A 25,286-nucleotide genomic window follows, 5' to 3' on the forward strand; every position below is an offset into this window, starting at 1 on the left:
ATGGAGAAGTACTTCTGATTCTGGAACTAAAAAGTATTCATTCTATGCAATCTCACTACTTGTACTTATAAAGCTTTGAACTCTTCACATGTATCTGTGTGCGTCATAGTAGCTCTTTGAGTAGGCTAGACACTGATACTCGTTTTGTATTTGAGGAAACTGGGACTCATAAAGTTCATTGACTTTCCTAAGACTGCCCAACATGCAGAAGAATGTGGCCTTGACATCTTGTCTCCAAACTTTACCTTTTTTTATTGGTTATTTTATTTATTTACATTTCAAATGTTGTCCCCCTTCCTGGTCTCCCCTCCTCAAACCTCTGATCCTATCCCTCCTCCCCATTGCCTCTAAGAGGGTGATCTCCCACCGTCACACTCACTCCTACCTCACGCCTCTAGCATCCCCTTACACGGGGCAATAAGCCTCCAAAGGACCGAGGGCCTCCCCTCCCACTGATGCCAGAGAGGGTAATCCTCTGCTATATATGTAGCTGGAACCATAGACCCATCCATTATACTGTTGGGTTGGTGGTTTAGTCCCTGGAAACTTTGGTGGGTCTGGTTAGTTGATGATGTTCTTTCCTGTGGGGTTGGAATCCCCATCAGTTCCTTTAATCTTTCCCCTAACTCTTCCTTTGGAATCCCCAGGCTTAGTCCAATGGTTGGCTGTGAGTATCTGCATCTATATGCAGTCAGGTGCTGGCAGAGCCTCTCAAGAGGACAGCTATACCAGGTTCCTGTCAGCAAGCACTTCTTGGCATCAGCAATAGTGACTGGGTTTGGTGTCTGCAAATGGGATGGATTCCTAAGTTGGACAGTCTGCATGGTCTTTCCTTTTGTCTCTGTTACATTTTTTGTTCCTGTGTTTCCTTCAGACAGAACAATTCTGGGTTAAAATTTTTGAAATGGGTAGGTGGCCCCATCCCTCAAATCTGGAGTAACAAACTTTACATTTACTACTTTAGAAACTTAGGATATATTATTTAGCCATGGAGCACTTTAAATCTTGAATTCAGTCCTCAATACCAACCAACCCAAACCTACTCTCCCAGTGTATGCATGGCTTATTTTATTTTAAAATATCCTCAAAGAGGCTCTAGATGCATTTGATTTAATAAACAGTAGTAATAACATGTTTAACAGATTCTTAGAAAATGTTAGACTTTCTTTGTCCTAGATAACATATTACCTCTGACATACAGAATTCTTTATGTTTGAGTTTGGTGACAGAACCTCAAATGTTTTTCCTTCTAGCTTCGTTTGGAGGCACTTCACCAGATCCTCACTCTATTGTCTGGCATGGAAGAAAAGGGTAACGTCTTGCTGACAGGAAGCAGATCAAGTTCAGGCTTTCAGTCATCCACCCTGCTCACATCTGTGAGATTGCAGTTTCTAGCAGGGTGTTTCGGTTTAGGTACTGTTGGACACACGGGAACCAAAGGAGAGAGTGGCCGACTGCATCACTATCAAGTAAGTGACATGAGTGACGAAATCTTGTTCTGTATGTAGTTCTTTTTCTTTTTACAAAGCCAGGTAGACCATCTGGAACTTGGTGATAATGTATGACTGAGGCTAAAATTCTAAAAGCTTTTACATTACTTTTAAAGATCTATCATTATCTGTATAAGTTTGTGAATCATACAGTTGGGAATAGGTAGGTGATTGTATTATTGTGCTGATTTTAAAACTCTGTGTAATTTAGGATGGAATCAGAGCAGCTAAAAGAAATATTCAGGTTGAAATCCAGGTGGCTGTTCATAAGATTTACCAACAATTGTCTGCTACTCTAGAGAGAGCCCTTCAAGCAAATAAGCATCACATTGGTGAGTAAATATTTCTACAAATAAAGATGAAGGGTGTACATTTTTGCCTGAGGTTATGGTAGATAATTATCTTTATTTTATGTTTTATATTAACAGACCAATATAGTACTTGAAAATTGAATATTACTTTATACTATCATTTATAGTTTGGAGAAGTTTATTTTAATAAATACTTAATTTCAAAGAGATTCTCAACTGTCTGTCTTTCCTTTTTTTTTTAGAAGCCCAGCAACGTCTTCTTTTGGTTACAGTTTTTGCCCTCAGTGTTCATTATCAGCCAGTTGATGTTTCTTTGGCAATTTCCACTGGTCTGCTGAATGTATTGTCACAGTTATGTGGAACAGACACCATGTTAGGACAGCCCCTGCAATTGTTGCCAAAGACTGGTGTTTCTCAGCTTAGCACAGCTTTGAAAGTGGCCAGTACAAGGTTGCTCCAGATTCTAGCCATCACTACTGGGTAAATATTACAAAGGTCTTGATAGAATGAGGTGGGGCCTGTTTTTTTCTATAGTGTTTATCTCTTCTTATATTCTCATTCTTAATTTTTCCTATTATTTCACATAGAACTTATGCTGATAAACTGAGCCCCAAAGTAGTTCAGTCCTTGTTGGATCTACTCTGTAGTCAACTGAAGAATTTATTGTCTCAAACTGGTGTGCTGTTTATGGCCTCTTTTGGAGAAGGAGAAGAGGGTGAAGAAGAAGAAAAAAAAGTTGACTCCAGTGGAGAAGCTGAGAAGAGAGATTTCAGAGGTAGTATAAGCTCTTTTTGTTTTCTTATTATGTGCAAATACTTGACTGTCCATAGTGTCCATATGGTAAGAGTATTGGCTTTTTCCTGTTGTGATACGAAAGGATTCTTGATTGTTTGCAACCCCTTTCTCTATTCATACATATGGTTTAGATGCGCTTCTGACTGAGCCTCTGTGCTCTGTTTACTCTGGTGCTGCTTAGAGCTACTGCTCCTTCTCAAGGTTTGAGAACTGGCTTTGGCAACTGGGAACTGGATTATAATCAGAAAAAACTGAACTAACAGAATTCCTCCTTACACTTGGCCAATATAATGTGTAGTTACTGCTACTTCATTTATTATATAGTGAACATGGTTTCCAGTTGCAGTAAAATATCTTGACAAAAGCTACTTAGATGAGAAAGGTTTTATTTGGTTCACCATTCCAGGTTCAGTCCATGAGATCTGAGACGTCACAGCAACAGGAACTTCATGAACAGAGAGCACTGCCTGCCACCTTTGTCAGGGCATCTTATCATAGCCATAAGAAGTGAAACTAAGGCAGTTTCCAGTAGAATTTATATCTGAAGCAGTAGAACTACTGTCTTTGTCTTCAATGTAATTATGAGACTAAAAGTCTAAAACTGGTCATTATTTCAAAAGGATTGTGAGTTACCATGTCTCATTCTCCCAGTGCCCTTTAAAAGTCTCTTCTGGGTTAGAAGGGTAGATAGAAGAGACTAAGCTATCTCACCATTCTTTGTTCCAGTTCTGTCATCTGTAAAATAAAGGTAATTTAAAGAGCCAACTTTGTGGAGTTTGTTTTGAGGACTAAATAACTTAATACATGTAAGCCCAGAACATTATCTGGCACATAATAAAAATTTAGTGATTGTTAATATTTAAGATTCTAATAGATAATATTTGTAATTAAATGATACTTATGCCATATTAATATTGCTGAGTTTTGTGGGGGGAAATAGAATATACTGAACAGATGCAAAATGATAAAGCATTGTCTTTGTTGTCATTGACATAGGGTCATGGTAGCGGCAAAGTTGTGAGCAGATATGGCACAGTACAAGAAACTCAGAAGAATTATCTGACTCACAGATAATGATGAATTATGTCACAGTGTAGAAGTATGGTTCTGATTAAGATCTAGCCTTGTAGTTTCCTAGCCTAAGCCAGTGGTATGTTGTTTTTTTTCTCCCCTTCATTGTGTATAGAGTAATCTTTACTCAGAGAGCTTAGGCAGACTACAAAATGGTTAATAAAAACAAAGTGTCCCTGCCTCTTTCTTCTGAGATCTACTAGGGTATAAAGAGCTATTAAGGTACTGGGTTCTCACCAGTCTGTGCTCCTGCACATACAGACAACAGCAATGTTTCTAGAATTCTGTAATCCTTTTTAAAAATGCGTTTTTTAAAAAACAAAACAAAACAAAACACATGAGAAAAAAAACCCCAGAATTAATTATTAACTCTTATGCATTCCAATATATATCTGCATTTTGGAGAAAATTATCTTCCATTTAATTTTTCTAATAAACTATTCTCTATTGCTTTTGGCAATGATATCCTAGTGACAATCAGACTTAAATATATCAGACAGAAAAACAGCTACGCTGGTTCTACCTTTCTTCCTTGAATGCCAAATGCCCCAAGATAATTGTATCCTTAGCTGCATGTGCTGGCAGATTCCTAGAACTCCCACCAGAGAAGTTAGGTCAGAGAAGAACATGAGTTGCAGGCCAGCAGTGTTCCATCTAAGAAAACAGCAAAAATAGGGCTTTTTCAATATCTAGTAAAGAAACACAGTTTTTCCATAACTGGGTCTTCGAATGTGTGGCAACAGATCAAGTGCATGTCCGTTCCCCTCTAGTTGTCTTAGAGAGAGGGCTCAGTTTGGAAAATGGCTAGGATGGAGACTCACTCTAAAATCATCAATGTCCAGTCATTCAGAATCAGGCTGCTTAGGTATGGAGAACCTCTAATCCTTTGAAAATACACAATGAAAAGGAAGGTATATGGTCTTTATTTCAAAGTATTGTATCAGCCTGCTTTATATTAGGGGTCTCCAGGCTTTGCCAGAGTCCTTGAGTTTATGATCCTCCTGCCTCTTTTTCTCCCGAGTGCCAGGAATACAGATATTCACCTCCATATGGCTCTAGTTTATTCTAGAACTATTTGCTGGAGACATTATGTAAAAGATAAAAGAAGGCTTCTCCTAGAACGGGAACCAACTCTTGAAAAGGTGTACAGAGGCAAGTTTAGAGTGAAAGACAGAGGTATAGAGGAGAGACTGATACTTCTGTGTTCTTTGGATTAATATTATAAAAAATGTTTTGTATTAAATAATGAGACAAGGTACTGTTTGGAGGAGATGTAAAGTAGTTCTTCGTTTCCTCTCTAGTTGTCTGCAGCAGTTTAGTTCTGTCATAGTCTTGTTCACCCATCACAGCAGACAGAAGTTTTCCTATGCTGCATGCAGCTTCCTGTAAAACTTGATACTGGCTGTCTGTTGTCAGGCATGTTCTTTTCCAGAGGTCTCCTCTCTTTCACAAGAGTTTTCGCTCCTATCCTTAACTAGCATTCCAGAATATCTCTGAAAGTAGCACTGTGGATACTTGTATCCAGATTGTTGCAGATGTTCATATGTTCTTCCTTAGGCCTGGCATTCTATCTTGTTGCCCTCCTAGCACAATTCTAGTTCTTCTCTGCATGGAACTGTCCCAGGATAAGTAAATGTGAAAAGGAATTAAACAAAGAATGTGTGTATATGTGTGCTCTTCTAGCATGCTTATGCTTCTCATCCATACATATAAAGATGTTTCATTCCAGGTTCATTTAAATTTTTATCTTTTCTCATTTTCTAGTTTTCAAAAATTGGTACCCTTTTGAAAACCTAGACTGGGAATTAGATTTGTACTTAATGTAATTAAAATGTAAGCTGAATAAGGTAAACCTTAGCCTGATGTCTTCCAATTAAAATATAAACTTATCTCTTCACTTTTCAGCTGCTCTTAGGAAACAACATGCAGCTGAACTCCATCTAGGGGATTTTTTAGTTTTTCTTCGCAGAGTTGTGTCTTCAAAAGCAATTCAATCAAAAATGGCTTCCCCCAAATGGACAGAAGTGCTTCTAAACATAGCATCTCAGAAGTGTTCTTCAGGTATGTCTGCTGCCTTTGCTTAGAGTATTTTTATGTGTTGCATGTATTTTATTAAGGTAATGCTAAAATTTTAACAATAGTGGGCACTTGATCTCGATTTCAAGAATTTTTCTTCTTTGACTTTTGATTTTTTTTTTTGTGCCAGTTTTAAAATGCCAATTTCTGGATAGCAATTGGTAAGGAATTCATAATGCCAAGTCGTGCTGGAGAAATTAAATTATGATTTACTCTAGAGAATTTAGCCCTGTTTGTTCAGATTATAACATGTACTAAAAATAAGAAGAGATGTGTACAGTATATAATTTACTGAGTCTGACTTCACATTTTAGATTGTCAAGTCAGATCTGAATTTGTATGCCCCCTCTATCCTGATGTGATTTCAGCTGCTTTGATTGTGACTTCTATTGTGTGATGTCTATGACATCTCTGTCTAATAAACTTAATACCTTGTTCCAGCCTAAAAGTCTGGTAATCTTCTACAGGTTACTGATAGTATTTTGCTACCCATAGTTTTGATTAAAAGGTAGATAACAAAAATTAAACTTTGACCATGTAAGTATACAATTCATGCATTAAAGCACAGTCACAGTGTTGTATCCTTTCACCCATTTCCAGAACTTTTTCATCATCTCTGTCTAATGTGTTTGAAACTTGTAGAATTGCAATATAGTAGTCTATGGTATGGGCTATTGTGTGTTTATGTTCTCTATATACTTCAACAATGTTTATTAACTGGTATAACTTACTGCTTCCTTTAATAACATGAAGTTCCTATCATGTTTTTAGAGCATGAGTACTCATTCATTTCCCTAATCTATTAAGGTATGTCTATAAGAAGAGTACATACTTACATCCCAATATTTTGTGTCTACCTTTTCTAACTTAAGAAAAGTACATTGTGAAGGGTACTATGATACACACACACACACACACACACACACACACACGAGAAAACTTTAAAAACCCAGAAACCTACCAAGCTTTAAAATGGGCCACGGACTAGATCAAGGGAATGAAAACTTATGCTTGGGCTTCAGAAGCTCAAAGACATTTTAAAAATGCTACTTTTACTGAAGTATGGAGTTTTGGTCAAATTATTAAAACTATTTGAGCCTGTCTTGGCTTATTAAACTCAGTTATAATTCAGACTCTGATTTTATGATTAATGTATATAAAATACATACTCGACTTTTGACTCAGTGTTGCAGTACACTGAACATGTACATGAAAAAAAATATATATATACACACACATACATACACTAACAGGCACAGATTGGGTTCAGACTTTATGTGACACTAGGCTAAAATACAGGTTTATTTCTTTTATAAACTGCTTTGTAGTCTTAGAAAAATTTTATTTTAAGTTAATTTTAACTCTGGATGCCAGTCACTTTGATAACAGAGATTTATCTGCTGTGTCCCCAGGTATTCCTCTAGTTGGTAACTTAAGAACGAGGCTTCTTGCTCTTCACGTCCTTGAGGCTGTGCTACCAGCTTGTGAATCTGGTGTAGAAGATGACCAAATGGCCCAGGTTTGTAATTTTTAAGTGGCTGGAAAATACTTTCTACATCTGTGGTGTGATTCACCCAAAACTGAGAGTTACTAAAGTCTCGAGTTGTAAATGTGTCTAACTTCAATAGTCTCTACTTCTCAGATTGCTTTATTTATCCTTCATTCTTAAGGAAGAGGAAGAAAATAAGTTGTGAGGTATAAGAAGTAGAGGAGTAGAATATACATGTAAAGTCAAAAGGAAAGGACAGTTTACAATTTTTTAGATTGGGCCTCTAGAGAGAAAAGTGTGTGAAACAGTAAAACTGAAAATGTCTGTATCTAGAAAGAAGATATAAAACCAGGCCATTTTGTAGTGGGCTGATGATCTTTTAAAAATAAAAGTATTCCACATAGGCCTGCCAGACATAACTTTTGGATTTTAGAATAATCAATTTTCATACCCCATTGAATATTACAGTATGTGATACCTCAAAAACATATGTAACATTTCTCTCTATAAATTTTATCATTCTTTCCCTTCAATACACCAGGTTGTTGAACGCTTATTTTCCCTTCTGTCGGATTGTATGTGGGAGACTCCCATTGCTCAGGCCAAACATGCTATTCAAATAAAGGAAAAAGAACAAGAAATAAAATTGCAGGTAATCGATTCTTCCCTCAAAAGGAGTTTTTAGGCCACGGAAGTAGATACAATAGTGCCCAACTCTGTCTCTGGTTGTAAGATCCTACTATGAGGGGCCTTGCTGTAGAATTTGCTTCATATCCTCTTTGTGTGTTTTATCTCTCTTCTTTCATCCTCACCTCTCGAATCATATTTTTTTCTATGAGGCCTTCTTGACTGTCCCTCTTGTCCGTGCTACTGTGCTTCTCAAAGGAGTAAACTGTTGCACAACATTCTGCCTCTCTTCTGGGCAAAGTCCGGAACGGAGAGTGCACATTGGTTCCAAGTCTCCTTTCTGGGTACCCAGGCACAGCAGATGTACTGCCAGAGGGAGTCAAAAACTAGGGGTGTGAGGTCTACCTTTCCCCTCAGCGGCTGCATAACCAGGCCAAGAACAGAAGGCAGAGTCCGGCGGAGAAGAATCTGGTTTGATTGGAAATGAGGGCTGAGGCTACTAGAGGGGCTCGAAGAGAGAAAGCCTTTCTCTGGAGTTTTACACTCTGCTCTTTAAGGTGAAGGCCTTTTACATGATAGTCCTTAATGAAGCAGCTTTCCAAGACAATCCTTGCTTGTTCTTATTGCTTTACTTGATTGGTGGATGTGAATGCACACTTTATTCAGGGTGAACCAGGGATTGTATACCTCTTGCAGGAAGTGGAGGTCATTGGCCGAAGGCTCAAGGCTATTTATATACCTCATTAGCATGGAGAAGAACTCCAGGTGTTATGCTATTTGACTCACTGTCTATGTTCTTTAGTCAGGTGTCATGGCTTTGTGTTCCAGAGCAGGTACAGAATCAGGTAGGGAATGGTTTCATTCCTGCTGTTCTCAATTATGAGATTCCTGGGGTTTGAACTCATTTAACTCCGGGAGTGGTCCTTCATACCTTACAGTAAACTACACCTCAGCTGCTTCTATCTCTTCAGTTTAATTGCTTATCATCCAGCAAGATGCCAGAATTCCATAAAGTATTAGCATTACATTTATAGTTGTTCTTTAGTATCTATAGGAATTGGTTCTAGGACCATCTATGCTTACCCAGATCAGTTGATGTTCAAGTCTCATATATAACATGGTATGGTATTTATAATATGACTCATGCAATTCTCTTATAAACTTTGAATCATTTCTAGGTTTTCCAATACTACATCGTACAGTGTAAAATCTTGTAAAGAATTGTGATACCATATTTTTTATTGAATGAGAAGAGTCTATGTATGTACCAATTCAGTTGTTTTTTAAAAAAATATATTTCAAGTCTGTGGTTTGTTGACTGGATATAGAGCCTGGATATAGAGGACCCCCTGCTTGCATTTTTGCCCATCTCTTACTCTTGTTCTCTTGTATACCCATCCTTGTGGCCATGAGGTTCCACTGACTTATTTTCCAAACTGAATTCTACTTCATACACATACATTTCTTGCTTAGTTTTTTGTGATTTCACAGTTTTTCTGATTTTTCTTTAAACTGATCTTTAATTCTTCTAGGTTTTCTATTTAAGTGTTGGGTTATTGTGTGACCTAGCCATAATCCCCATCCTTACCCCCTAACTATCACACCTCTCCCCTTTTCCATATTTAAAGAAACCTTATTTGGCTTTCTATGCCATTGGTAACCTAAATTTTATATGCTATCTTCCATTAACTCACCACTTGAATGATAACCTTACAGACAACTTATACTTACTGTGTTAAACATAACATCCTTAGCTCCATCACTTTCTGTTCATTCACCCCCTTCTAGTTATTACTGAAGAGAAAAACCTTGGAATTACCACCCTGGATTCCTGTCTCACTATGTAACTGACTGATTAGTCTCCATGTGCCCTAAATGAACAATAAGCTTTTTTTTTTAATAGGCACTGTCTTGCACAGTAACTAAAACCTGGTAGATATATAATAGCTGTGAAATAAAAGCAAGGAATGTATTAGAGGTCTGTTTACTCCCAGATATTGACCCACCCTCCTTTCTGGTAGAAGCAAGGAGAGTTGGAGGAAGAGGATGAAAATCTCCCCATACAAGAAGTCTCTTTTGATCCAGAGAAGGCTCAGTGTTGCATTGTGGAAAATGGACAGATTTTAACTCATGGCAGTGGAGGAAAAGGATATGGATTAGCATCTACTGGGGTGACTTCTGGGTGCTATCAGTGGAAGGTAAGGAGAATTCTTAGTGGTTGTTTTATTGTTGTTTTGTACTTTTAGTTTTTAAATAAGGTTGTTAATGGGGGAAAGCTCACGAGTTCTTACTGCTAGACAAAGAACTACAGACAACTAAGAAATGCTGAGAACAAGAGAAATAGTCTTCTCCAGGGAAGAGCTCACCAATTGGTTATTGGGTATGACCAATAATACCAAACAGACAGCCCTGATAACTTGCATAGAAGTAACATTATAATAGGTTTTATTTATATTTAGGTACATATACGCACATGCGCTCAACAAAGAAAAAAAGCCATGAATTTCAAAGAGAACAAGAGAGGGTATCAGATAGCTTGGAGGGGGGAAGTAATATAATTATAATCTAAAAAAAAATTTTAAAAAGATTTTTGGTCGTATTTCTCTGTGTTATTTAATTAAAAAACAAAACCTTTGGAAAGGTGTATGTTTTATGTAAATGATGATGCTCTGTCATGGTATTGTAAGTGGAAAATGTAAAGGAGATACATGAATTCTACTATTTATGTAATACTAGCCTAAAATTACCTTATTTTTTTAAATGACAGGTTAAAAGCACATAGAATAACGGGGTCACACAGTCACAATTTCCCCCATTAGTAAGAATATACCATCAGATATGTCATAATTTTACCTGAAAAAGCTTTTAGAGATGCAGCATCAAAGCTTTTCACTAGGTACTGGCTTAAAATTTTGCATGACATGTGCTCATAGTTTAGGTTTCCAAAAGGAAAGTCTATGATACCATCTTGTTAATTAGAAAAACAAGGTAGTAGGCACAGCAAAGCCAGCCTTACCAGTTAAGGAAGATTGCTGTTTGTTTGTTTGTTTGTTTGTTTTTTAAATCAATTTAAGGAATAGTTTATTGGTAAGATATCCAGTCAGGCCAACTTACAAGTAGGACTTTCTCTGTTGTATTAACTCCCTTTTTATACTCGATCTACTTCCTTGATTCTTGGCCATTATGCATTACAGTAAAACTATAACAGGACCCCATGCAACTAAGTGAGCCAAACTATAATATTGACTTAACTTGTGTCATTTAGGTGTGTTGGAGTTAACTACTTAAAATTTCATGTGACTTCATTCTTGTTTTTTTTTTCCCTTCACTTAATCAGTTTATTCTTTTACATTTCAAATGATACACCTCTTACTTACCCTCCACAACCCTCCCCATCCCATCCCCCTTCTCTCCCCTACCCTTTGCCTCTTATGAGGGTGCTCCTCCACCCACTTACCCATTCCTGTGTCATTGCAGTAGTGTCAATGCATGCCCTACTCTAGGGCATCAAGCCTCCACAGGACCGAGGGCCTCTCTTCCCACTGATATCAGATAAGGCCGTCCTCTAGTACATGTGTATTTGGAGCCATGGTGCTCTCTCCATGTATACTTTTTGGTTGGAGGAGCTCTGGGTAGTCCAGTTAGTTGATACTGTTCTTCCTATGGGGTTGCAATCCCCTTTAGCTCCTTCAGTCCTTCCCCTAGCTCTTCCATTGGGGTCCCAGGATTCAGTCCAATGGTTGGCTATGAGTGTTTCCGTCCGTATTGGTCAGGTTATGTTTGTTTTTTATTTTGTTTTGAGACAGGGTCTCACTCTCTAGCCCTGGCTGGCCTGAATTCAGAGATCTTCCCACCTCTGCTTCTCAAGTGCCGGGATGTGACACCATACATACAGGGTCTCGCTGTGCAGTTCAGGAGTTCTGTCTTAGTCTTTCAAAATGCTTCCATGATGGGCATGTACCTTCAGGATAGACTTGCATTAACTTAAAGTCTGGCTTAGGTATTAGTTTAACATAACACAATTCTGATCACTCGAGCGTTGATCTACTTTCATTATGAGCTGCTGTACTTAACATAAAATACAGTCCAATAGAGCATATGTTAGTATACTGTAAGTCAATCATCTATAATTGCTAGGACATCTCTACTCACGACAGGTAGTAATGGTACTACCTTCCCAGTATGGCCTGTCATTATGAAGCCTTCCCCTCTCCTGTCTCTTTCTATTTTATTCTAAATGATTTAATTGAGTTCCTTGTTTCAGAGGGACTGCCTCAAGTAGTCACTTTTAGAATTTTATCTTTGACTTTATTTTGTCTGTGTCTAGACTGTCAAGCTGTTTTGTGAGACAGTCATAAGTAGGAGCCTATCCCTACTGTCTTCTATTCCATTGAGTTTGTGGGAAGTTTAGCAATCAGTTTGAGTTTCAGGTGATCACAGCAGCTTTCAGGGCAGTGCCAATTTTCCCCTTTCAGAGGGAGAGCAGTTAGGAACAGTTTTAATATTTGATGCTTTCTCCACACCTCCCTAGGCCTTGGGCTTTTGTTTTCTCTGTGTTTTAAGGAACTTGGTGTACCCATTTAGTAATTATAACTTGAATTTTTTTCAGTCTTGAACATTTTAAAAATTTTTAAGTAGATCTTTTGTACAGAAGAGTTGACTGCAAGGAAGACAAACAATTTCCATACAAATTTTTTTTGTAAAGAATTAAACAGAAACTTTAGGAGTTGGTCAGGACAAATTCAACTCCCCCACCCCCCCAAAAAAAGATTTAAAAACCTACCTGTTGGGGATAGAGAGATGGCTCAGTAGTTAAAGAGCGCTGGCTGTTCAGAGGACTCTGGTTCAATTTCCACCACCAATATGGCAGCTCATAGCCATTTTTAACCCCAGTTTGACCTTTGTAGGCTCTTGCACACAAAGGAAGGTAATATAATATATTTATAAGGTAAGGTAATATATTCTTATACAATATAAAACATAATTTCTTTACCCTGATTATCTATCCAATGAATAGCCTTGGAAATACCAGTCTTTTGGATCTGTCTGTGTGTCAGGAGAAAGGCCAGGGTTATAGAAGTAAGCTAATCATACCTAAACTGAATGAACACAGAAGGTCAGAGGCAAGCAGCACAGGCAGGAGGTTGAGACAGTCCATAAAGAGTGGAGGGAGGGTGTTAACTCCAGTAGTTTCCTGTCCTTTCTAAATAAAGTGTACACAGAGAATAGTTGCAAAATCTGTGTGTAAGAAATTGAAGCTTTCTATGAATAATTTTCTAAAGTATTCTCTCAGCATCATAATTAAATTATAAGCTAAAAAAATTGTTTACTTTAAATGTTATAGGTACCAAAGGTTGATAAGGTGAATAAATTTGCCTTATAAAGTATTTGTAAACTGATGAAATTACTTCACTATTGTTAATTCTTCTTTGAAAAGAAAGTTAATATGTTCCCATAAATGTGTAAATATTATTTATAAACATATTTATAAGTCTCAATGTAGTAATAGCACACAGTTTATTTCAGTATTAATGAGCATTATCAATTGTGTTTTTTTTATTCTCTTTTTAGTTTTATATTGTGAAGGAAAATAGAGGTAATGAAGGTACATGTGTTGGAGTCTCTCGCTGGCCAGTACATGATTTTAATCACCGCACTACCTCAGACATGTGGCTCTATAGGGCGTATAGTGGTAACCTCTATCACAATGGAGAACAGACTCTGACGCTGTCCAGCTTTACTCAAGGGGATTTTATTACCTGTGTGTTAGACATGGAAGCCAGGACCATTTCCTTTGGGAAAAATGGAGAGGTACTGAAACCTGTTTACAAACATTATTTTATTTTCTTTCCCAAATTTAAATTCCATTCAAGTTATCAAATGCTGGTTATTTAGTGTATAGATTATTTACTTTCCTGCCCCCCCCCCCCCCCCGCTTTTTTGGATACTTTCTGGTTTTTAAAATTCTTTATCAGTGCCAACCTTACAGAAAAGTGGTAAAGATCAAGTGATATTTTTGTAACAAGCAAACAGTTTACGATTGTATATTCTATGTAGCATTGCCTTGGATAGAAGATAGTTTATAAAGTATGGCTCCAGTAACTTTTGTTCTATCTCAGAACCTTTTAATTTTAATATGGCTACATAGTATCAATTTTAAAAGCAACTTTAGTTTCCTTTGCTTCTCTTTTGTCACACTCTAGGAACCCAAATTAGCCTTTGAAGATGTGGATGCAGCAGAGTTGTACCCATGTGTAATGTTCTATAGCAGCAACCCGGGTGAGAAGGTAACAGTCCCAACCTGTGCTTAGGCATAAGGGGTACTGGTTATTTTAAATTAGTGTTATGTTAGTCTGCTACAGAGGTCATAAAGTAGTAAGGTCTCTCTACCATTAAAGGTACTTGGCCCATGGGCGTTATTCTTCTAGAAGGGTAAATAATTTTAGGAATTGTCTTTTATTCCATATTAAGACCCTATAGCTGTATAGCAAACCAGCTTGCAAACATTGGCACTGTGAGAGTTAACAGGAACTATATTAGCAGTAATGTGGTTCATTGGTAGTTATGGATATGAGAAGAAATCTAGAAATACACAGTATAATATAATACCATTAGCTGAATAATGGAAGTTATAGTGGGGAAACTACCTTTTGCTCATGTGTGAGAGGTCTCAGACCTTGTAGATGCTACAGATTTGACTGTATTAAGGGCATACAGTTTCACTGAAACCTTTTTTTGTTCTCTTTATCTAAACAGAAGCAGAAATAAGCTTCTCTTTGGTCTCCCTGTGTTAGTGGCTAGTGGTGGTATTTTTTCCCCTTTCCTATCTTTTCACTGGAGGATGCAGTGTAACTTAGGTCTGTTGTTAAGAATTTATAGTGGAATTTTATGCTAAAAAATTTTTAAGTTAAGTCTTAGTTTTCTTATGAATGTATTAAACTTAGACACTAATCTTAAAAGTTATATATTATATACTTATATAATATAAATGAATTTATATAAACTTTACATATAATTTATAAAAATCAGTTATATGTGTATAATGTATATAATTTAATTATATTTAAGTATTTTATATTTAAAATACATAATTGTTTTAATACATAAATATAGTTAATTTATGTAAATTGATTATATAAATTTATATATATATGTGTGTGTATATACATACATATATACACACATATATATACATACATATGTGTGTGTATGTATATGTGTGTGTGTATGTATGTATGTGTGTGTATATATATATATATATAGTTTTAAGGAATTATCTAAGGTAAGCCAGTCATAAGACAAAGAACTTCTTCTTGAACAGTAGCCAGTAAACTGCAGGTAAAGTAGAGGCTGCTGAGTGTCTAATATCATCCTTTACCCCATGGGTATTCTTCCACCCTGGTAATATTCTTTGAGGGAAAAAAAGTTAACATTAACTATTCACAGTGAACCTGGTACTGTACTAGTAAGTACTTTGTCTACTTTGTCTATATTACTTTATTTATTTTTAAAATAAGGGTAGGAGGTGGGTACTCACATCAGAACCTACTTTGTACTATAAGATATTGCTAGAGTTCAAGTATAGCATCAGGGGAAGAGTGGCTTTGCACTCAAGGTCTTCCAGGTGCTGTGACCACAGGCATGTGGCACCGCACTAGCTTCCTTTCCCACTTCTGTGTCCCATTTGTAGTGTATGGTCATAGTGGGATTATCCTAGTTGTATAGGTTTGTACGAATTTTACATTCGTGCCCTTGGAGCAATATAAAATAGTTTCAATATTTAATACTATCCTCAAATACAATATTCAAGATTTGAGGATGGTAGTTACTGTTTCTTACAGACATTTATTTGAACTAAATTGAGTTAGCCACACATATCCATCCTTTGAGTGGTTGTAACTGCTTTGGAAATTGTGAGCTATATGATGTTGAGATGGCAGGACATTTTAAAGGGCCATAGTGCTAATCACTTTAGTGGATCTCTGACATTTCCTGCCTATGGAGGTGTCACTTGATATAATATAGTAGTACTAGTTCAGCGTGGTTCCATTTGCTAGAACATATATTGACAAATTGTTAAGGAGGCCTTCTAATATCACACATATTCCCACCTTCTTTTCTTTTATATAGGTGAAAATTTGTGATATGCAGATGCGTGGCACGCCACGGGATTTACTTCCAGGAGACCCTATTTGTAGTCCAGTAGCAGCAGTGCTAGCTGAAGCCACTATTCAGCTTATCCGTATCCTTCACCGGACAGACCGTTGGACTTACTGTATTAATAAAAAGATGATGGAAAGACTCCATAAAATTAAGATATGTATTAAAGAGTCAGGTCAGAAGCTAAAGAAAAGCCGCTCGGTTCAAAGCCGAGAGGAAAATGAAATGAGAGAGGAGAAAGAGAACAAAGAAGAAGAGAAAGGTAAACATAACAGGCATGGTCTTGCTGACCTCTCAGAACCGCAGCTGAGGACTCTTTGCATAGAGGTGTGGCCCGTGCTAGCAGTAATAGGAGGAGTTGATGCTGGTCTTAGAGTTGGAGGTCGGTGTGTTCACAAGCAAACTGGGCGCCATGCCACGCTGCTGGGAGTGGTCAAAGAAGGCAGCACATCTGCCAAGGTCCAGTGGGATGAAGCAGAGATTACCATCAGGTATGATGTATTGTGTTATGCTTTTAACAGAGAAGTATTTGATGGTGAAATGGGCAATTGCCCATGGACAGTGAGTAATAATGTACTGTAGGTTAACTTTTTAAGATGATTTTTATGTGGCTAGATATTACTATTTTGGTTTACTAAAATTCGAGTGATTTGTAAACTTAAGTTTTTAATTTGTTTGGTAATGAACTGATAAGTTCACTAGGCTTAATTGTTATTTTTTTATTTGAGTTCCTGCTTCTTGGTGCAGGGCAGTATGTGTGCCAGAGATCACCCTTGGACTTCTGCATGCTCGATAAAAGATCTATCACTAAACTATGCCCCACCTGTTTCTTGCCTTTTAATCATATCCTATCCATTTTACAGTTAAACATTTAAAAGCCAGCTGGCTAATCTATTGATGAGATTTAAAGTTCAGAAAGCCCTGTGGTAGGCACATCTAAGTGACTAATGAATATTCAAGATCTGCCCTTTTTTTTAATTACAATTTTATTTTTTATGTGTACGGATGTTTTGTCTGCATCTATATCTGTGCACCCACTGTGTGCCTTATGCCTGCAGAGGCCAGAAGAGGACATTCCATACCCTGGAACTGGAGCTATAGACTGTTGGGAGCCAACACATGTGACAGGGCTGAGAACTGAGCCTTGGTCCTCTGAAAGAACAGCTAGTGCTCTTAACCACTGAGTCACACTTTAGTCCCATGAGGGGCTCCCTACACCCTTTTTGAGACCAAATGTTGTAGCTTAAACTGGAACCTGGAACACACTATGCAGCCCAAGTAGACCTCAAATTCATGCTCACCTTGTATTAGCCTTCCAAGTGCTGGGAGTACAGTTGTATGCCATCACCCCTAGCCTTACCTTTTAAAACACAGATATTCTAGTCTATCAATGCACATCATTTTGAATAGTTATGAGAATTACATTTGTTTAACATAAGCAAGATGCTTGAAAGCATTTAAATGTGTGTGTGTGTATATATATATATATTTTTAAATATAAACTTCATAAATTTCATGTATTTAAAATAATGTTAAATATTTCCATTCATAAAGGATCTCACCTATCTGGGTACATAATTTTATCATTTGGAAATAGGGGTTTATTGATAATAATTATTATGTAACTATTGATTACCCAATATAATTCTTATATATTAATATGATATTATCTAAAAAAGAGTGATCTGTAGTAGTTAGTGAAAGTTGTACTAATTTAGAACTAAATAATTATGATGACTTTATTAGTTGGAACAATGCATGTAAAGTTTATAATTTTAGGTGTCAGTGGGCTTCACTTCTCTTCATAATAAGCTCAGAAACCCAGTTTACAAAATCACATAAAAGTATCCACGTTTACTTTTATTCTTTCTTTGTTTCAGAGAATAGTCAGTATCTGCTAATATGTATGCAGTATAGTAAAGTATGTAAATTAGTACATGAAAAAGAAAGATGTGGCAAAGGGAAAATAAGACTAGAGCCAAGAAGTGGGTGATAACAAAACTTCAGATACTTGTGGGGCTTTTTATTATATTTTTGTAATTAATGTGACTCTTATACTTCAGGAATTTTATACATATATCAGGGATATGTAATATTGTTGCTTATAAAGTTATGAGTATCAGTTGAAGACTGCAAAGTAAAATTTCTAATGAGACAGTTTCCTATGAAGGAGGTTATAAAGATCTACTACATATTCAACAAACTAGATTATTACCTAAATTTCCCAAGTAGCTTACATGAAACAACATCTGCCTTACCTCCTATTTTGTAAGTAAAGTACATATTCTCTTGCTTAGTGTATCTGTGGTTGCTTTGGTACTATCCTGGCAGGGTTGAGTGATAGCAACAGAACCCACATGCCTCCAAAGCTCTAAGATATTCAGATTTATTATGGGATGTTTGTTCACCCTGCTTTGCAGTGCATAGTAGTAAATATTCTCATTTGAAAGCTCAGGTGCATTTCATTATTGTTGTATTTAGCATCACATGTCTAGTTCCTCATAATACCATTTTTTTCATTCTGTAATGATGTCAGTTTGTATAAATTATTCTCAACATTGTGTTCATGATGTGTTTTGTTTTGTCTACATTATTTTCTGTACCTTCCTCCCGTCTTTCCCTCACTTGCTTTTTCCTGTGTCATTCTGATCTTTATTAAAGCTTCCCAACTTTTTGGTCGCCTAGTGATACTCCATTATATAACCTGGAACCCTGTGAACCACTGCTGTTTGATGTGGCGCGATTCCGAGGCCTGACAGCTTCTGTGCTGCTGGACCTAACATATCTGACAGGCATTCATGAAGATGTGGGGAAACAGAGCATCAAGCGACATGAAAAGAAACACCGTCATGAGTCTGAGGAAAAGGGGGACATTGAGCAGAAACCTGAGAGTGAATCCATTTTAGATGTGCGAACAGGGTTAATGTCTGATGATGTCAAAAGTCAGGGTACCACAAGCTCCAAATCAGAAAATGAAATAGCTTCATTTTCTTTAGAACCAACACTGCCAGGTGTGGAATCCCAACATCAAATAACAGAAGGAAAGAGAAAAAATCATGAACACATATCCAAAACCCATGACATAGCTCAGTCAGAAATCAGAGCAGTCCAGCTTTCCTATCTCTACCTCGGTGCTATGAAGTCACTTAGTGCTCTTCTTGGCTGTAGTAAATATGCTGAGCTCTTGCTGATCCCAAAAGTTCTCGCTGAAAATGGCCACAACTCAGACTGTGCAAGTTCTCCAGTTGTTCACGAGGATGTGGAGATGCGTGCTGCTCTACAGTTCCTGATGCGGCACATGGTGAAGCGAGCAGTCATGCGGTCACCCATAAAGCGAGCATTGGGGTTAGCTGATCTGGAACGGGCTCAAGCTATGATTTACAAACTGGTGGTCCATGGGCTTTTGGAAGACCAGTTTGGGGGCAAAATTAAGCAAGGTATGTTATCTGATGAAATTATACTCATAACTGTCAAAAGTAATATAATTCTATAGTGATTTGTTAAAAATATGGTTCTTTTTGGTCAAAGAAATTTGCACATTGTTTTTCCTTTGTAAGAGGAATGGTTATTTTTTGTTACTTGTACCTGGGTAATCATTGTCTGTAATTTTCTATTTAAATCTACATAAACATTAGAATTTGTTAACTTTTGGAAACTGAAATTAAAATAGGTCTGGTAGTGCACACTTTTAATTCCAGCACTAAAGAGGCAGAGGCAGGGAGATCTCTGTGGGCTTAAGGTCAGCTTGATCTACATAGTGAGTTCCGGGACTGCTAAAGTTAAATAGTGAGAACTTAGAAAAAAGAAAAGAAATAAACAAAAACAGTTGACATTTAATTCATTCTTCAAAAGGTATCCAACTGTTTATAGATTGATTCAAAATATATTTTTAAAACTTCTGAGATGTTTGTAGTATTTCATAGACAATGTGTGCTATTTCATAGACAGTGTATATATAAAAAGACCCTGGCTTTGCTCAGCTTTATCCTCACTTTGAGTAATGGCACAAGTGTTTGAATAAAAGTGAGGTTCTATTTGTTAAATGTCTAATGCTACCCCTCTAGAACCTAGAAATGTGTCCCTTTCCTTCAAGAAGCTTATCCTATACTGGGGAAGATGGCATAGGCCTGGAACCCCAGCATTTGGAAAGGAGAGACAAGAGAATCAGAAGTTCCAGGATATTCTTGGCTATAAATCAAATCATTTTTGAGACCTGGCTTAGGTACATGAGCCCTTACCTAAAGGGACACATAGAACGAGAAAGGGGAAAAAAATGAAGGGAAAGAGAAAAGGAAAAGAAGGCTAGATCTTCTGTTTCTCCTTAGCCTTCATTCTTGTTCTATCTTAGTTTAGATAGTATATAGGAGAGAGGGTACAATGGTACATGTGAGTAGGCATGTTATAAGTTGGTTATTATGGTATGTGGCCAGTTAGTAAACCTATAATAGAATTATCTATGTTTTTATAAATATGTTTATTTTATGTGTATGGATGTTTTTGCCTTGCATATGTGTCTGCGTATCACTTATGTGCTTGGTCCCTGCAGAGGCCAGAAGGCAACATTAGATCCCCTGGAACTAGAGTTACAGGTGCTTGTGAGCTGCCATGTGAGTGCTGAGAATTTAAGTGTCTGGAAGACAGCTCTCTTAACTACTGAGCCGTCTTCTTAGCTCTAGAGTTAGGTTTTTTTGTAGTACCTGCTATTTGTTGTTCCCTGAAGAAGGAAAATTATAAATGTCCTCTACACTTTTGGCAGACACACCATTAAGTCATAGTCAGCAAGAAATTTCTGTCAAGGTTTTTATTGTTCTTGTATTTGTATGCTTTTACCAACACTGGAGGTAAGCCTCAAAATCAAAATGCTCAGCAAATAGTTTTAATGTTTGGATTAGAGGAAGATGTCACCACATCGCACTTTTAATGTTTTTGTAAGAGAATTCTCTAAAATCAGAACCTATAGAATCTAGAATAAGTACAATAATGAAAGGAGAGAGAGCGAGAAGGAGAAGGTTTTTTAATTCCTTCAGAAAATGTGTTTAGAACCTTTTTGTTTGTTTGTTTGTTCGTTTGTTTGTTTGTTTTGAGGAAGGTTTTACTATGCAGTCTTGGCTGGCCTTGCTACATAGCCCAGGGTATCTTTGTGTTTAAGAGAATCTTCTTGCTTCAGCCCGCTGGGACTACAGGTGTACATAACCAAACCTACCTCTAGAAACTTAAAATTAAACTTTTCCATTTTTGACTGTTGCTTTTTTAAAAAGGCCAATCCTTACTATTTTCTTAACCTTTGTTATACAGAGATTGATCAACAAGCTGAAGAAAGTGACCAAGCACAGCAGGCACAGACACCAGTGACCACCAGCCCGTCAGCATCCAGCACAACTTCCTTTATGAGCAGCTCCCTCGAGGACACCACAACTGCCACCACTCCTGTCACGGACACAGAAACGGTGCCTGCATCTGAGTCCCCTGGAGTGATGCCACTTAGTCTTCTCAGGTAGACCAGTTAGCCTTTGATGTCTATCACACTGATGCCTGTGTTTCTCACAGCACATTGTTTCTCTTACACACAGGGTGCCAAGTTAAATCCAGGTACTCTAGAGCTAGAAAGAACCTGGGATCATACAGTAAAAACCTGTCTTAGTGAGAGTATAAGTATGCACCAGCATACTTGGCTTCTAAGCATTGGTGATGGGGCAGGTGTATGTGTGCACCACCACCAGACTTGGCTTCTGAGTAGGAGGGAGTGTGAGTGTGCACTATCATATGTGGCTTGGCTTAGATTTTCAAGACTTGTTCTTTTCAGAAAGCAAATTCAAAATTGAGTTTTAAGTACTGAAGTCTAAAGAAAAAAATCATCTGCCTGAAATAATTTTTATTGAGGTTCTTTCCTTTTGAACGTAATTTTTTTTAAGACTTATGAACCATGAGAACACACATGTTGCAGTATACTTGTGGCGGTCAGAGGACAGCTTGGGGAGTTGGTTCTCTCTACCTTGCATAGGTTATAGGGATTGAACTCAGCTCATCATGCCTTTGTGGTAAGCTCATTCATGTGTGAGCCATCTCAATTGCTCTATATTTTCATTTTTACTCTATGATCACACAGGTCTACTTTTCAAATGAAAAGAATGTGTTTCAAGGTGCTATTAAGAACATTCTTGTGGTTTTTAATGCTTCCTGCAGTTTCCAAATTTAAAAATGTTCACAGAGAATCAGTGACCTCTTGTCTCCTTGAGTGTCTGACTAGAGTGGGCATAGGATTAATGGATAGAATCATGCCCTTTTGTTGCCATAGGTGCACACTAAATGCTGCTTCTGTTTCTCTCTTTAGTAGTAGAAACTGAACTCAAACTTACACTCCTAGAATCTTTCTTCCTTTCTTCTTAATCTTTGTTTCTCTACTACTGGCTTGTAATTGATTGGTGGTAAGCCTATTGCTCCCTCTACGTGCCATGGCTTATTGGGTAAACAGTGCTCTTCTGAAGCTGGAATCCTCTTTGATTGCTGAGAATAAAGCTTGGTGGGAGTAGAGCACTTTAGCATATGCAAGTGGCTCTATGTTCAATCCCCAGCCTTACAGAAAAGAAAAAGCCCTAGTGTGAGGGGACAGATCTAGACTTGCTTCTTCATCAGTGTCCTCCTCCTTAGTGTGAGAGGGAGTGCTTCTCCTCTCTGTGCCTCTCATTCACGTACTCTTCATACCACATAGCAAGTACATGTTAACTCCCTCTGGTATATCATTCATTCATACATACATACATACATACATACATACATACATACATACATACATACTATTTTTGAATTGTGCTGAGTAACTGTACACTTATTCTTTCTTTAATTCTCCTATAAGTTAATACTTGACATCAATATTAGTTTTATAGCTAGTGAATTTAATATTTAAAGTTTTTTACCTGTTTTTGTTTTTGACACAGGGTCTCATGTATCTTAGGCTACCTTTGAACTCCCTAAAAGGCTAGGCATGACCTTGAACTCCTCTCTCTATCTCTAATTGCTGGGGTTGTAGTCTATGCTACCACACTAAGTTGTCTACAAACTGAAGATTGAACCCAGGGTTTTGTGCATGTTAGGCAAATACTCCTACCATCTGAGGCACATCGCTACTCCAAGTTTCTTGTCCTTAAAATTCTTCTTTAGTTTCTTGACTACTATTTTTATACCAAAATACCCCTGTCACAATATTATAGTAGAAGAAAAACTCCACAAAAGGCAAGGGTTTTTAATTTATGTTTGTTATTTCTGTATTAATCCCCAATATGTTCCTGCTATTTTGTTTGTTTGTTTGTTTGTTTTTGTTTTTGATTTTTCAAGACAGGGTTTCTCTGTATAGCTCTGGCTGTCCTGGAGCTCACTCTGTAGACCAGGCTGTCCTTGAACTCAGAAATCTTCCTGCCTCTGCCTCCCAAGTGCTGGGATTAAAGGTGTGCGCCACCACTGCCCGGTGGAAAATTATACTTTTATAGTTGAGAATAACCTACAAAATAATTACTTTTAATGCTGAGGAATCTCATCACTTTGTATTAAATTATAGCTAACATGTGCTGACTTTCAGGTTGTAATTTGTTGTGTAAGAAGATGTAAAATATAGGCTGGAGAGATGGCTCAGCAGATAAGAGCACTGACTGCTCTTCCAGAACTCCTGAGTTCAATTCCTAGCAACCATATGGTGGCTCACAACCATCTGTAATGGGATCCAATGCCCTCTTCTGTTGTTTCTGAAGAGCGTGACAGTGTACTCTCATGCATTAAATGAATACATGCATGCATGCATGCATACATACATACATACATACATACATACATACATACATATTTTAATGTCTGTTCTTTCCCATTTGGGATTTTTTTCCTAATTATTGTTATTTTCTTAAAGGCAAATGTTTTCTAGTTATCCAACTACCACTGTACTTCCTACACGCCGTGCACAGACTCCTCCAATATCATCATTACCAGCCTCTCCTTCTGATGAAGTAGGAAGAAGGCAGAGTTTAACTTCTCCAGATTCCCAGTCTACAAGGCCAGCTAATCGCACAGGTGAACTTGCTGTCATGAAGTATAGTACCCAAACCTCTTTGTGTTCTAGATATATGGGCTTTGTTATATAATCATTGTGTCTTTTCTTAATTGAAGATTAAAAAGGAACTTAATGAAAGTGAACTATATTTTTAAACTGAGTGCTTTCTATGTTTTGAATTGTAGATTGAATTACAGCCATTTGGAGAGAAGTAACAGCGCGTATCAATCACATATGTCCTCCCATTCTTAATAAGTCAGTGTTCTGTGCTAAAAATGTCTCCTTCTAAGTGTAGCTTTAATCATAACCCATACAATTGTAATGTATCAAGGAAAGAAATATCAGTGGAAGCCCAAATTGAGGGGCTTCATACAAAATAACTGGCTATGATTTGTCATGTATCACAGTGACGAGCAACTCAGAAATGTGAGGCAGAAGGATCACAAGTTCAAGATCATAGTGAACAACTTAATGAGGCTTTGTCTCAAAATAAAAAGTAAAAATAGAGTGAGAGAGTACTTACCTTGTATATTTAAGCCCCTGAGTTCAATCCCCAGTCCTAGCAGAAGCAAACCAAAGGGGCTTAAGGAGACCAAAGAAACTTTATAACCAGGTAAAATGCACAGATGATCCTAGATTTTTTGCTATAAAGAACATTACCAGTATATGTGGTGAAACTAGACTGGGAGCTGTGTTAAATGATCATATTGTTAATCTTCAAATTTTGGCTGTATTTGTACAAATTGCCTATTAACATTCAGAGAAGTTAAAGCACCTGGGTTGCTGTTAATTCTGCAGTAGTTCAGAAGAAAAAGATTTCTTAGCCCGGCGTTGGTGGTGCATGCCTTTAATCCCAGCACTCAGGAGGCAGAGGCAGGCAGATTTCTGAGTTCGAGGCCAGCCTGGTCTACAAAGTGAGTTCCAGGACAGCCAGGGCTACACAGAAGAAGCCCTGTCTCAAAAAAAAAAAAAAAAAAAAAGATTTTTTTTTTATGCTCTTCTTGAAAATTTTTTATATTTAATTTTATTATGAACATATTTACTTATCTGTACAACAGCTCTATATTGCTATGAGAAGTTTGGCTTCATTTATGGTTTTAAACAAACCAACAAGCAGTCAGTTTTATAAAAACCCTCTCTTTTGGCCTTGCCTCAAATTTATCATCCTTCTGCCTCAGCTTCCCTGAGTGCTACGGTTCCTGACAAGCAACTCCATACCCAGTTTTGTTAAT

The 25,286-nt window shown here is 37.3% G+C and overlaps 1 protein-coding gene across 13 annotated transcripts in view; it reads left to right on the plus strand.

Annotated features, from left to right (window-relative positions):
• Herc1 (HECT and RLD domain containing E3 ubiquitin protein ligase family member 1) overlaps nucleotides 1-25,286 on the plus strand; it is a 158,364-nt gene that overhangs the window by 81,611 nt on the left and 51,467 nt on the right. For 8 of the 13 annotated variants that reach the window (XR_001778881.2, XM_006511103.3, XM_006511108.3 and 5 more), the window contains 14 exons: nucleotides 1,254-1,469; nucleotides 1,702-1,822; nucleotides 2,044-2,281; nucleotides 2,389-2,576; nucleotides 5,573-5,728; nucleotides 7,156-7,262; nucleotides 7,774-7,884; nucleotides 9,881-10,057; nucleotides 13,431-13,670; nucleotides 14,063-14,146; nucleotides 15,990-16,510; nucleotides 18,681-19,456; nucleotides 21,315-21,513; nucleotides 23,914-24,074. Coding sequence is in view for 12 of the 13 variants with exons in the window: in XM_006511103.3 (XP_006511166.1) it covers nucleotides 1,254-1,469; nucleotides 1,702-1,822; nucleotides 2,044-2,281; nucleotides 2,389-2,576; nucleotides 5,573-5,728; nucleotides 7,156-7,262; nucleotides 7,774-7,884; nucleotides 9,881-10,057; nucleotides 13,431-13,670; nucleotides 14,063-14,146; nucleotides 15,990-16,510; nucleotides 18,681-19,456; nucleotides 21,315-21,513; nucleotides 23,914-24,074 (3,295 nt within the window). In the remaining variant the exon portion in view is untranslated. The remainder of the gene's footprint in view (nucleotides 1-1,253; nucleotides 1,470-1,701; nucleotides 1,823-2,043; nucleotides 2,282-2,388; nucleotides 2,577-5,572; nucleotides 5,729-7,155; nucleotides 7,263-7,773; nucleotides 7,885-9,880; nucleotides 10,058-13,430; nucleotides 13,671-14,062; nucleotides 14,147-15,989; nucleotides 16,511-18,680; nucleotides 19,457-21,314; nucleotides 21,514-23,913; nucleotides 24,075-25,286) is intronic. The other 5 variants (XM_006511104.3, XM_030244332.1, XM_030244335.1 and 2 more) reach the window with 3 other exon arrangements.

Source organism: Mus musculus, chromosome 9 (genome assembly GCF_000001635.26).
Source record: "Mus musculus strain C57BL/6J chromosome 9, GRCm38.p6 C57BL/6J".
NCBI lineage: Eukaryota > Metazoa > Chordata > Mammalia > Rodentia > Muridae > Mus > Mus musculus.